This window comes from Psammomys obesus, unplaced genomic scaffold, assembly GCF_907164565.1.
Source record: "Psammomys obesus unplaced genomic scaffold, mPsaObe1.curated_primary_1811, whole genome shotgun sequence".
Lineage (NCBI taxonomy): Eukaryota > Metazoa > Chordata > Mammalia > Rodentia > Muridae > Psammomys > Psammomys obesus.
This window is the reverse complement of record NW_026596452.1, coordinates 2,790,356-2,805,155: the sequence shown is the minus strand read 5'-3', so window position 1 is coordinate 2,805,155 and position 14,800 is coordinate 2,790,356. Positions and strand designations below refer to the sequence as shown.

General features: G+C 37.4%; 1 protein-coding gene across 1 annotated transcript in view; it reads right to left on the bottom strand.

Annotated features, from left to right (window-relative positions):
* The window catches only part of Efhc2 (EF-hand domain containing 2), a 121,311-nt gene that overhangs the window by 39,914 nt on the left and 66,597 nt on the right, over positions 1-14,800 (bottom strand). The window contains exons 9-11 of the mRNA XM_055598270.1: positions 11,505-11,647; positions 7,501-7,697; positions 3,691-3,821 (exon numbers count right to left, since the gene is read on the bottom strand). Coding sequence (XP_055454245.1) covers positions 3,691-3,821; positions 7,501-7,697; positions 11,505-11,647 — 471 coding nt within the window. The remainder of the gene's footprint in view (positions 1-3,690; positions 3,822-7,500; positions 7,698-11,504; positions 11,648-14,800) is intronic.

Genomic DNA, 14,800 nt, shown 5'->3' with positions numbered 1-14,800 from the left:
AAGAGGGAGGGAGAACAGGAACAGAAGGAGACAAGGTAGGGACCTACAATCAAAATGTAAAGTGAATAAATTATTAAAAATAAGAAAAAATAAGAACAAGGCGGTTCTCTCTCCTAGTCCTAGAACATGAGGTGACCTTTACCAGAATATAGTCCTTGGGTGCAATTTAATGGGAGAAGAAAATGGGAGCTTAAAGGGCTGTAGAGATGTCAGAGTGGTCAAAAATTACTTGTTGGTCTTGTAGAAGACCTGAGTTCATTTCCTAGTACCCACATGCCAGCTTACAATGACCTGCGGTATAGTTCTATGAGACCCTCTGCCCCCTTTGGCTTCCACAGGATCCTGCATGAACATGGTACACATAAATGCAGGCAGATACACACACACACACACACACACACACACACACACACACACACACACACATACACAAATAAATCTTAAAAATAAAGAAAATGAGTCAATTTAAGAAAGGTTATTTGTGGATGCCTGAGGAACATCCAATAGGGAGACAGTCTGAAGATACTTGTATTCACAGGTTGCTATACTTTAAGAGAATGATGTTTGAGGAATTAACACAGAAACGCCAACTGAAACATCTCTCTGTCAGAACCAGAATAGTCATGGCTAGATAAAAGATGGTCACTTAACTAACATTTATGAGCTAGGAAAAGCACAGAGCAAAACATTAAATTAAGGTGTAATTTGAAAATGACTGGCTATGGAGTTTCTTTCTCTTTGTCCAGGCTTGGATCTGAGAAGCAAAAGAGGAGACTTAAGCTGTGCAGAAACTTAACATTTCTAAACTAAGTATGGAAAAAGTGTTCCAAGACCAGGAATTCAGTGTTCAACCTGAAGAAGTAACATGGACCAGAACATCTTGACTATACTCTAATTTGGAAACTGCCATGGTTTGGATACCATTTTTCTCCACAATAGAAGTTTGATTCTTTTCCAAGTGTAGTATATGGGAGACAGTAATAATATTTAAGAGATGAGGCTTTACAGGAGGAGGTTGGGTCACTAATGGCACTGCTTCAGGGAAGAGATAAATACAGTTCTCATAGATTTCTCAGGAGGTGGTTGTTTCTTAAAAAAAGCCCAGCTTCTCCACTGTATTACACACATTTCCACCACAATGCCTTCTGCTGATCACGGTCTTCACCAGACTAGAGATAATACTGAGGCTAATACCGTGAGCCTACAAAACTGGGAGCTAAATAAATCTCTTTTCTTTGTATATTATGCAGCATCAGGCAATATGTTGTAGCAATATAAAACTTACTAATACAAGGATCATTCAGCCATCTCTAAACTAGAGCATCCAGGAATAATGCTAGTGGATCATATCATTCAGTGACTGTGTGTGAATCCAGATTTGCATGATAAGCCCAGATATACTGTAGTGTACAAAATAACCAAGGTTCTTTCCCTCAAAAAGTTCTCATTTTCTATTAGAAGAAAACACACCTAAGTATATACACATCATTACTCCTCCAAGTAAACAACTCTATAAGTAAAACAATTACAAACTGTATTATGCTGTGAAGAAATATAAACAAAGGTCTAAGACTAACAGTGAATATTTACTTAGGACTGTCAGACAGAAACAAATATTCTGATAATAAAAAGTCCTAGAATTTTTTCCTGGAGAGGATAGTGGTAAGAATTTTCAAGGCAGAGAGAACTATGTGTATAAGCTTGAAAGCAGGGAAAGATCATGATCTGTTTGAAAAACTGAAAGGCAGCCAATGGGGCCAAAAGACAGGGCTAGAAAAAAAAAACAAAAAAAGAAGCAGTAGCATGGAAAGATAACAGACCCATAATTCAAGGCACTTTTGGCTATAGTCAGGAAGAGCCACTGGAGGAGTTTTTCAGGCCAGTGGTAACCTAAGCTGGGTTTTATACTATGAAATTTTGGGGATGGAGAGGTGGGCTGTTTGTTTGCTTGCTTGTTTTTGTCAGGCCACAATGCCTGGTGGCCATTCTTCCAATCAAACAGTGTGGTGTGCTTTTATTATATCCACAATTAGGGTGAGGCCTAGATTTGCAAACCAATCTTCCTTGGATGTCCTTCCTTGCCAAAGTGCTCCCACCAAAACCCCATGAACTCACTAAAGCATTTCCCATAGTCTTTGTGTGAATACTGGGAGAACTCATGCTTTTGTAAAAAGACACAAAATAATAAAACAAAACCACTCCCTTATTTCTAATGGAAATTTCTTGTTTTCTCCTCCAGCGCTTCCCATTAGTTCACAGTCTGAGCAGTTAATTATCTTTGCTGTTTACTCTATCTCCATTTCTATTCCAGAACTCCATGAACATGTCTATATGATGATGCATATTACAAAGAACCATAAATTCTCATTGATCCTAAAAATTTTGCAAATCTAAAAAATAAAAATATATCTCCTGCACAGGAGCTCCACAAGGGGAGCAACAGACCAAAAAATCTGGGCCCAGGTGTCTTTTCTGAGACTGATACTCTAACCAGGACCTTGCATGGAGATGACCTAGAACCCCTGCACAGATGTAGCCCATGGCAGCTCAGTCTCCAAGTGGGATCCCCAGTTAGGGAAACAGGGACTGTCTCTGACATGAACTAAGTGGCGGGCTCTTTGATCACTGTCCCCTGAGAGGGGCAAGCCTTACCAGATCACAGTGGAAGACAGTGCAGCCAGGGTCAATGGACTGGGGAAGGGCATGGAGGGAGAAGAGGGAGAGAAGACAGGATTGGGAGGGCATGTTGGAGGGGGCTACAGCTGGAATACAAAGTGAATAAACTGTATTAAAAATTATGACTAAATGTAAAAAAAAATGGAATTTTCAAAATAAAAATATGTCCCCTGTCAGCTCCTCTCAAAATAACTCTGTTAAAACAACAAATGAACTCGTGGAAAATATGAGGCCTCATCATGGGCCCACGCTACCAGGTAGTGATGCAACAAGCAACTGTAAATATACATTTGGAAAGTCCTCATTGTCACTCCAATCTTGGCTCTTATCCTCATTTCCCAGCCCACATCTTGACTGCATCAAGCTCAATACACTATATAGTTTTTAGCCACTATTCTTTACAGAAGCCAGAATTCTCAGCCTAAAGAGGAAAATCTCTTTGTCTCCATCCATGATTTAATTTACATTTTCTAAATGTTCCATTCACTTTGTTTTCTAGCAAAGAGATACTACAATTGTACTACACCCTGAAATTGAATTTCCCTCTGTTTCTGCAATTTGAGAATTTGCCTAGATCAACTACTGGGAAGACTCAGAATTCAATTTTACCTTTAAGAAATTAATGCTCATGATTTCATATGATACTTGTCACTATTATTGTTTATAACATGACAAAAAAATGAAAGGAAATTAAAATAAAGTCTTTGATGCTTGTCTTTTGTCTTTCAGAATGCAGATGCATGTGAGCATAGAGGAACACTGAAATATACACATGACTTTTTCTCTGATAATCAAGAACTAGCTTTTGTCTCCATTCTTACCTATAAATGTCTCACATAATTGCATAAAACTTACTAGGATATTACAGCCAAATCTTGAGTACTAAGTAGTACAAAGGCAAAGAAATCCTAATTTCTAAGAGAATACCATGTAGTCAACTGATTGGAAAGCAATAAGTACAAGATGGTTCTTTCTATTCTTTGGGAAGACTACTGCTAGCAGAACATGGCTTACCTGAATGTATTGTAAGGTACCATCTTCGTGTGATTAGAGTCAGCAGATGAAAATACCTGGGTGATCTCTCTTAATTTTGATTGTTCTTGTTTCAGCTTTTGTATGGCAAGTTCAAAGTTGCTATATGGAAACTTGAAGGAATAAAAACAAGACATTTGAATGAGACTTCAGGAAACCATCATCATCATCACCACCACTGCCACTGCCAGGACCATCATCATCATCCTTACTACTTTGACAATTTCATACATTGTGGTTTGATCACATTCACCTCTTCCTCAACTCTTCTCAGGTCCTCCCACTTTCTCTACTCACCCAACTGTGTTCTTTTTCTTGTTAACCCATCAAGAGCAATTTGTGCTACAGATGTGGGTTTTGGATGTGTAACCTTCCACTGCAGTAGGGTTGCCTTACCAAAAGCTATTCTTATTAAAGAAAATAGACTCCTTCTAGCAGCTAACAATTGTTAATAGCTATGAGACTAGTAGTAGGATTTCATGTCCAACTCCACTTTCCATGCTGGGATCTGGACTGCCTTGGGCTTTCACGGGTGTTATGCATGTTGTTACAACCATTGTGAGCGCATATGTTCAGCTGCTCTGATGTGCCTAGATGTCACTGGTTCCAGGTCACCCACTGCCTCTGGCTCTTACATTCTTTCTGTGTCCCTCTTCCAACATGATCCCTAAGCCTTGAGGAAGGAAAATGGTATAATGTTCCATTCAGGGCTGAGCATCCTGCAGTTTCTTATTCCCTGTAAAATAGGAGTTTAATGGAGACCAGCAAGACTATATGATGAGCCCAAAATAAGCTGTACATGTTTTTACGTAGAAACCAACATTTTAGGACAAGGCCGACATTAACCCAGATCCTAGATCACAAATAATTGAACTTAATGGGTAACAGGTAATAAAGCTTAATAAACAAAGTTATTATAACTTCTTATAACTCTTACATATAACCTCCTTATAATTCTTAGATATAGCCCCAATATTTTCACAGGCCCTGATAGAAAGAACAAAGATTTAAAATTGACTATATGTACACTTATTTCCTCTAGATCATTAGGATGGACCTCTTGGAAATGCTCGTCAATAGGCAAAGCACTGATCAAAGCAAAGTTGTCTATCAAAGTTTTACACAGGCACATATATTTATTGTTTAGGCAGCCCATTGTTTCTGTCACCTACTTTGTGATTAGCTTTTTGACTTAGAAAGAATATTTCTTAGTCAATACAGTAAAGCGTAAGGTTGTAAATAACTACAGACAAGAGATCAAAAGTAAGAAGATGAAATTTTAGGATAAAACCCCTGATGCTACTGCTACTTTGGCATAAAGCTCCCTCTCTTTCAGCATCAAATGATTCTGGTGGTTTGGCACTTAGTGAGGCACTGACTCAGGAACCATCTCCTTTTTTGCCTTGTCTTTCATCTATTTCCAAGATAGGCTCTATTAGCTCTTTAGAAAAGACTACTCAGACTGGTAGTAGTGTATTAATCTTTATCTTCTAACAATGTCCTTGTTTAGAGTATTTTGGAAAATGATGCAGTTTTTACTTGAGATGCTGATACTAGGTAATATTTATCCTGCTTTATTATACTGAAAGAAGAAAAGGCCTTTATACCTTTAAACTATATATTATGTTCTGGCTGGATGTATAACTGAATGGAATATTATTCACCTAGCATGTTCAAGGCCCTGGTTCAATCCCTACCACTGCAAACTAAACAAAGCAAAAGACACATACATGATTATATATATATATATATATATATATATATATATATATATATATATATCAATTTACAAGGAGTTATATGTTAATAAACTGTTAGCTGAAAAATATCAACTGCAACTAACTTACAAGCTTAGCAACAGGGCATGCTGTAGAGTGTAGGTTGTTTCTCTTTGTGATCATAAGGATTACTGAGATATGAGGCCACTGCTGATGCCCAATATCATGTAAGAAGATGGATTATACAGTACTTACTATCTGGAAGGGGATCAAACCTCAGAATTTTAAACAGTTTCAGTTAGAAAGCTATCACTTTTACCAGGGTGAAGTAAAAAATTCTATGCCAAGCAATTCCAATAACTATATGTTTTATGTTAAGGTAGAGGATTTGTTCAGAATCAGAACCCTGGTTTATAACAGCTACAATGACTGTTTGCCATGAGTCCTATAGGGCTAAGCCCCTCACACAAATTAATACATCTAACCTCTACAGCAACTTTATCGAACAGGCACTGTTATTACTATTATTTCAAAGACAAGAAGACTAAAGCTCAGAGATGAGACATAACTAAAGCCCATCACCTATTAGTGCTGAGCTCAGTTTCCAACCCATTCCTAGTAGTCTCTAGAAATGTAACTCCTTTGATCATTGCATTTCTCACCTGAGACCAGAGTTGTCATATAGTATAGGTTCATAGTTTTCGAATCACTTGGATTTCTAAAACTATAAACAGAGAGGTGGTGTAGTGACTACAGATGATACTGCACTCAACAGTGACACTGAGAAGAGCACTGTGAACCACTAGCCTTTAGCTGTCACTTATGCATGACTATGAACTTCTCTGAGAAGTACACTGTTCTGGGATCCATGTCTGCTTGCTTAAGACTTTCTCTGAACTGTGCTAACTAGTTAAATTTTTTCCCACCTACCACTTCTTCTTTACCTTCTCATTTCCCAGGTAGCAGTCATGCTCCATGTCTTCTCGATCTCCCTCCTTTCATTCCAGAGGTCTTTCCCTGAATACACTGGCTCTAACTCTGTCTTGACACCTAGAAACTCAACCTTGAGCACTTTCTTTATAAATAAGAGAAAGAATGTACTGTGTGTATGTAAATAATGCATAATGATTTAATGAACTTTAAAATAAAAATTGTCCAGACTTTTAAAAAAAATTGCAAACAATGATGTCCAAATGCATGTAATTTACACACCGAGCAAATATACATGTAAAAACTGAGCCTTTTAGCCAGTCTTTTTACTGAACAATATAATCAGCAAAGCACTTTTGGTAACATTAACCATTTTCCATTGCAGTATTTTAAGTTAAACAAAGAAACTGTGGCTGGGTGTAGTGGTACATGCTTTTAATCTCAATACTGAGGAGAGAGAGAGGCAGAAGGACAATGAATTCAAAGCCAGCCTGAGCTATCTGGCTTGATGTGTCTCAAAAAAATTAAAATTAATACAAAAATGAAGCACAACAACAAGAAAACATTTCTTTGAGGTCACTGTGGCAAATTTCTCCTTAGATTCTAATTTACACCTCAGGTGAGTCTGTTAAAGGGATCACCAAACTCAGCAACTCTTCAGTTCCCTTAGAGTTTTTGTCCATTCTAGTAATAGCCTCCTTTGATGCCCTGTGCTAGTTAACTGGGATGGCACAGTGTGTGACCAGATTTCCTTCCTTTCTTATAGTTATTGCATTGCCCTCAAAAACATTGTCGATGTCAGCCCCAAAATAAAATTTTTAAAAATTAAAAAATAATAATAAACAAACAGGAAATTTGATTCAGCCCTGGGCCTGCCTCCTGCTTGTGTTTATAATTTGTGATGCTGGGTAGTGGAGAGTTAAGCATGTAAACAGAGGAGACAAGGGCTGGGCTTCTGTGATAGGCTCTGTGGCCAAGTCCCACAGATCCATTATTCATGCCCAGATGTGTAAATGTGCAATGTAAACCAGTGGCAAAATGCAGAAGAAAAAGCCCTAGAGAAAGGGAAACACACACTGGAAAGGGTGGAGAGGCAAGACTTAACCAAAAAGTGTATAATTATACAAACTGTATTAAGACAAACCTTGTCTGTATTATTCTCCATGTACTTTAAGGTATACTCATCAGCATTAAGCAGAATAAACAGGTAGCCATTGATATTCACAATGGCACCAACATAGAGCTCTTCAGCCTTGATATATTCTGAAAATTCACTTTTAAAGACTTCTTGTCCAGGCTTTTTCACACGACTTCTTTTTAAGAGCATCCCACCAGCATTCCCTAAAGAAACCGAAAAAAAAAGTTCAAGAGCTGCTTTATTCTTCTTTAAAATTTAATTTTATTTATATATTCATTTATTATAGTTTATTCACTTTGTATCCCCCTCTGTTATTCCTTCCCAACCCCACCCTTCATCTCCTCCCATGCCCCTCTCCAAGTCCACTGATAGGGTAGGTCATCTTCCCCTTCTATCTGACGCTAGCCTATCAGGTCTCATCAGGACTGGCTGCATTGTCTTCCTCTGTGGCCTGGCAAGGCTGCACCCACAGGGGAGGTGATCAAAGAGCTGGCCACTGAGTTCATGTCAGAGACAGCCCCTGTACCCTTTACTAAAAGCACCTACTTGGAAACTCAGCAGCCAATGGGCTTCCTTTGAACAAGGGTTCTAGGTGCTCTCTGTGCATGGTCCTTGGTTGGAGTATCAGTCCCTACAGGATGCTCTGGGCCCAGATATTTTGTTTCTGTCGTTCTCCTTGTGGAGATCTTGACTACTCCAGGTCTTTCTAGCTCCCTCTTCTCCATGGATTCCAACACTCTGCCCAAAGTTTGGCTATGAGTCTCAGTATCTTCTTCGATACTAAGGTAGAGTCTTTCAGAGGTCTTCTGTCCTGTTTCTTTTCTTTTCCTACTTTCAATGTCTATTCTGTTTGCCCTTCTGAATGAGGATTAAGTATCTTCCCTAGGGTCCTCTTTGTTGTTTAGCTTCTTTAGGACTATAGATTTTAGTATGTTTATCCCATATTATATGGCTAATATCTACTTATAAGTAAGTATATATATATATATATATATCATATGTGTTTTTCTGTTTCTGGGTTACTTCACTCAGAATGATCTTTTCTATGCCTGAAAAATTCATGATTTCCTTATTTTTAATTGCTGTTTTATTCTTAAGAGAACCACAACTTGCCTTTAGTTATTTTCTTTTCCAACTTAGACTGTACAAATTAATTATAAAGCCATGTTGTGCATTGTGAGAGAGAAGAATGGAGCAGTGGGCAAAGAAACAGCATTTTTTTTTCCTGCAGTAACTCTTAAACACCACAGGAGAAAATGTAAATTACTGTAGAAATCATAATTCCTCAAAAATTTAAAAGTAGAACTTGCATATAATCTAGCCATATAACATTCCTGGATATAGATCTAAAAGGTTCAAAGTCATCTTACTACGAAGACTCGTATTTGTCACAATGACCAAGTAATGGAATCAGCCAAAGTGATTCATCAGTGGATGAACAGATTAAGAAAAAATATGACACATAAACACAGTGGAATTTCATTCAGCTATAAACAATGAAATCATGTCATTTTCAGGAACTAAACATCATCTTGTGACTCCAAACAAACCATGGAGGCGAAGACTTTAAATTACAGAAAGGAGCTATAAGAGAGGATAATAGAGAAAATGAATATTGTCAAAATATATTATATGCATGGATGAAAGTCAATCTATTACTTTGCATGCTTTTAAATTACAAGGACTTCCTGGGTCAGTGTGCTAAAGAAAAGAGTAATATCTTAATCCAAACATTTGTTCCTCTCTTTCTCCTTAATCCATATAACATTTAGCATGGACTTTCTAAATACGCTCTGCAACAAACTGGAACTGTGGGATGGCAGCAAGTTCCTCTTTCATGTGTCAGGACTGAAACACCTACTTTGCTTTATTTCCACAGATCTGCCTCACACTGGCATTCAGATTAAGGGCAAGATGCCTCACTTTTAAAATAAGGATTAGATTATTTAAGTATTAAAAAGTAAGTATGGGTGTTCCCTTTGAGTTTCTTCTCTGAGAGTAAAATAATTCTCTGTTTCTTTTAGTAATGCTCTTATACTGCTTCTTCTTCAGAATTCTCATCATTTGGTCTGTTCTCTTCTGGGCATAACTACTTGGTGTTGGTTTGTTTGTTTTCTTTCCTTGACTTTTTGGAAAACAGAAAGAGCTGAGCAGGAGATCCTAGTATCTTCGGACATGTAACTGAAACCTACAAGCTTATGAAAGTAACTGGGACCAGATGAGACCAGACAGGAGTAGTGGCAGGAAGACACAGGCTCTAGATCCTCACTGAGCTGCATTCTGTCCCGGCGCTGTCACTTGCCTGTGGCATGCTCTTGATTTCTTTAAGCTCTCCAAACTGCTGGAGTTAGTATCAGTAAACTGGAATTTCAGGATTTGTATGTGTGGGGAGTCATGAAAATGTACTCTCACATCAATCACTACAGGGAACATTACCACAGGAAGGCCCTAGCTGCTATAGGCTGCTACCAGCAAATGACTGTTCAAGGTAAGGACACTAAGACTGGTCCATTCCTGTAGGATTTTTCCTATTGGCAGCTTTGGATAGGCCTATCAGAAATTTCTTAAAAGTACACTAAGGTCTAAGACTTACCACATTCTCCCTTTTCTCTGTCCTTCATAGGAATTAGAAACTACTGCAACCAGATGTGGTATTTATTACACATTCAGGAGGTTGAAGCAGGGGGATAATGAGTTTTAGTATCTGCCTGAGCTATATAGTGAGACTATGGAAAACGAGGATGACAAAGGGAGAGGATGTTAAGGGACAGGGTGAGAAGATGGAAGACAAAGGGAGGGAAAAAGAGGAAAAGAGAGACAGTCAGAGAGAAAGAGAGAGAGGGAGAGAGAGAGAAAATCTACTGCAATCTGATGGTTCTCTTGGCTTCCTCTGCTTCCCTGCACATTTTTTTTTGTTTGTTGGTTAAATAAATCTCTTCCACATAAATCCTGTCTCTGAGTTTTCCTATTTTAGGGGGGCCTATCCTACTATGAAACTCAAGGATAATATTAAGTCCTTAGTGATGGTTATTATTTCATAAGCCATTGGACTATTTTACAAATGATGCAATTTTCTTGTCCCCATAATTACTTTCTAAATGTACAGAATCAATATTTGTTGGCCATTCAGAGCATGGCATAATGCTCATCCTTATTCAGTTTTATATTTTAAGATTTTACTATTATTCAAATTACACTGGGGCCTGACTTAATTTATTACTCATAATTATGTTTACTAATAGCAGCTTGAGTTTATGACCTGATTGTTACATTTTCAGACTTTTGCATGCCAGGTTATTTTTTAACTTGTTGGTTTCTTGGAACTTTCCTTGATCGGGTATTCATAACATGTAAACTGGCAAATGATACAAACCAACATCTTTACTTTTTTTTTTTTTTTTCAAAGAGTCAGTTGAGCTGGTTATTCTTCTCTGAGTCTTCAGTACAGATAAAAGTTGTAAACAGATAAAATGTTGAAACAAAAAACAGAGCCCTGCATTTCCATAATTTGCAAGTCAATGGCTGTCCTCTGCAATGGGATCAACACATTGGAAAACATTCCACTGGCCTGGGGGCAGGACCTTTGGCAATAGCCAAACAAACAGAAGTATCACCAAAAGATGGATTCTGAAGATTAAATTTATATATTTAGTATTCTTTTATTAATCAGGCAAAGATTTTCTAAGCTGGACAGTGGAACACTCATTTGGGTCATTAGCTGTGAGTTTGAATAGTGGCAGTCAAACCATGACTTTGAAGCCCAAAAGTTCTGTAGAAATGCCTCAGAAAAAGTGGCAAAGGGAATTTCCCTTAGTAACCAACTACAGCTGTTCTTTATCATTTTATATGTTTGGCTTCATGGTTAAGACTTTTTCGTAAGAAATTTATTGGCTAGAAAATTATCATCATGGATCTTCTAGGCTATCAAATCACATCATACTCCTTAATTTTCAAAAAGAAAAGGCAGCTATCTGTTCTGAGGAAAATGCTGAGTAAGATAAGTCTCTTACCTGAATTCCTCTCTATAGGTTCAAACACTGAAAGCGTGTCATCGCCAAGATAATATGCAATAACAAACATCCTGTCCATATCAGCACATTTGTCTGTGATTAGTTTTGCAAAATACCGGAGTATATTGCTTATGTTTCCATAGCTAAATGGAAGGGACATAAAACATGAGCGTTATAGAAGTATGCAAGTAATCCTCTATAATATATAAAAATAAAGATAAAGGTGTGCCATGGCTTTAATATAGGAGCTTATGCTTCTCTAAACAGTCTAAACTTCTTACTAAGGTTCTAAATCTAAACACTGTCATATTTTTCTCAGTAGATTAAAATCTTTCTTGCTCTTTATATGCTCAGGAATCAATCTGAAAACCAAGCCTGATGGCACACTCTATAGATCCCAGAATTGGAAGTGAGACAGGCTGAATTCTGGAGCACACTGGACAACCAATCAAGCCTAATCCTTAGTACAATGAGAGATCCTATTTAAAAAAAAAAAAAAAAAAAAAAACAAGAATACTGAGGTTGATCTGGCCTCCATATGCACATGCAGACACATGCACCCTCATGAATATGTACAGAACCAGAAAAAGTCATAAATACATGTTCAAAGCAGGTGTTCTCTGATCATGAGCTGGTCAACAATCATAGTAATTCTGTCAGGTAGAAGCACAAACATTTAGCAGAGTGGCCTGATACAATCCAGAAGACATTCTTTACTGGGTTCATGGGACACCTGTCCCAAGTCCAGGACTTTTCTGCCTTGCAACATATACAAACTCCTCTCGCAATCACTCCATCTCTCAGGATCATTTTCAACTCCTTTTAAGCAAAACATTAACGTATCCCTTCATAAACATTATGAACATGCCTCCGTTTTAATGCATGTATTTGTTGTATTTAAGTAGCTATTACACGCCCATATTCTTTTTTTTTACACGCCCATTTTCCATGGGGAAAAACTGCTGTCATATTAACCATTGTCTGCTATGACATTGTTTTTACATTATAATGGATTACACTAAATGTTTGCAGAAAGTTACACACATAAAGATTAGAAAGTATAATTAGAGCCCAATACATGATTAGTTGGTTAAAGATGGAATCAAATAAAATTTAAATTTTTCTCAGGTAAGCAATGGTAACACACACCTTTAGTCTCAGCACTAGGGAGAGTTGGTAAGTCCGAAGTCAGCCTGAAGAACACACTGAGACCCTATCTTAAAAATAAAAGAAATAGTTCCCAAAGTTGGATGCAAGCAGTGAACTAAATAACTCATGGTCTCTAGTAGAAGCACAGCTACAGTTATCAGCCAACAGATGTCAGCCTTCTAACAAATAGTAAGACCTTGGGGAAGTCTTTCATAATCAAAACCACTACCCTTGTAAGTGTCTGCTAAAATTAATCATGTCCTTTATCACTTCCCTGCCACAACTCCAAGAGTGTTCATCACTTGCAGATTCTCCTATTCTGAAGTCCATTCTTTTTCTTTACTGATAAAAACCACAATAAAGTAGTTCTAATTTGCAGAGGCATAAAACGGCTTTCTCCAACCCTTTCTTAAATTGAACAGGAAAGTTAGTTGAGAAAACACAGTGGCAAGAATGGCAGCTTGAGGCCTTTGGTGAGACAGAGCACACCAGTTTGTATGGCTCATCCCAGGGCAGCCTGGACAAAACCACCAGCAGGGTCACAATTTGGATTTTTATAAGTGTCTAGTACCAAAGCTTCACATATGGATATTATATATTGTTTGGGCCAGCTAAACTCTACCAATCCCCTTCTACAGTACCTAGTTGAACTTATAGGTAAGAAATATTCGATAGCCCCCTCTTATGGAAGACCCATAATATTACAGATGCTGAAAATATGAGTAAAATTTGAATGAGGTCTAATCTAAGTCCGAATGAATACTATTTTAAATTTAACATCTTTGAAGTTAAGTGCATATATTTAGTGAGAATATTTGACTATGCCATTCATTTTTCCCCTTAATTTTAGTATTCTGGAGATCTCATCAATTGGTAAAATAAACCTACTTGATAAAATGGAGCGTTCATGAAGTTTACTGTACATAAAAGTAACCTAGAGAACTTGTTACATATGCAGAATTCATAATCTCACCACTAGCCCTTCAGACGATACTAGAAGAAAACCACCAATCCAAAAACTACAACCAAGAAAACACAGGATATAGATAACTTCACAACAAAGAATTAAAAGAAAACAAGCATAGGAACACAGTAACAACACCAACTCCACAACAAAAGACACTAACATTCAGAAACTAACATTCATTGCTCACTATTATCTATCAACATCAATGGACTCAACTGTCCAGTAAAGAAACACAGACTATCAGACTGGTTGCAGAAACAGAATCCAACATTCTGCTCCATCCAAAAACATACCACTGCAACACAGATAGATACTACCTCAGAGTAAAGGGCTGGAAGAAATGTTTTTTAAGAAAACAGACTCAGAAAATAAGCTAAGGTAGCTATCCTAATGCCTAATTAAATAGACTTTAAACCAAAATTAATCAGAAAATATGAGGAGGGACACTTCATTCTCATCAAAGAAAAAATTCACCATGAGGACATCACAATCCTGAACACCTATGCCTCAAATACAACAACACCTGCATTTGTAATTAAAACATTCTTAAAGCTTAAATCACACATTGATTCTAACACTTTAAAAGCAGGAGACTTCAACTCTCACTAAGGGACAGATCATCTAGACAGAAGCTAAATAGGGAAATAATGACACTACAGAGGTCCTAAATCAAATGGACCTAATAGGTGACTAGGGAAAATTTTCACCCAAACTCAAAAGAGGTTATACCTTCATTTCATCACCTCATGGAACCCTCTCAAAAATTGACCACATAATCAAGCAAAAAGCAAGCCTCAACAGATACAAGAAGGTCAAAATAATCCCTTGTATCCTATCATACCACAATGGCCTAAAACTAGGCCTCAATAACAAAAGAAATAACAAAAAGCCTACATACACATGGGAACTAAACAACTCTCTACTCAATGACAGCTTGGTCAGGGAAGAAATGGAAAACGAAATTAGAGACTTCCTAAAATTCAATGAAATGAAGGCACAACTTACCCAAACTTATGGAACACAATGAAAGCAGTGCTAAAAGGAAAGTTCATAGCACTAAGTGCCTCCAGAAAGAAGTTTGAGACATCTCATACAAATAGCTTAATGGCACACCTAATAGCTCCCCTCTCCTGCCAAAAAAAAAAAAAAAAAAAAAAAAAAAAAAAAAAAAAAAAAAAAA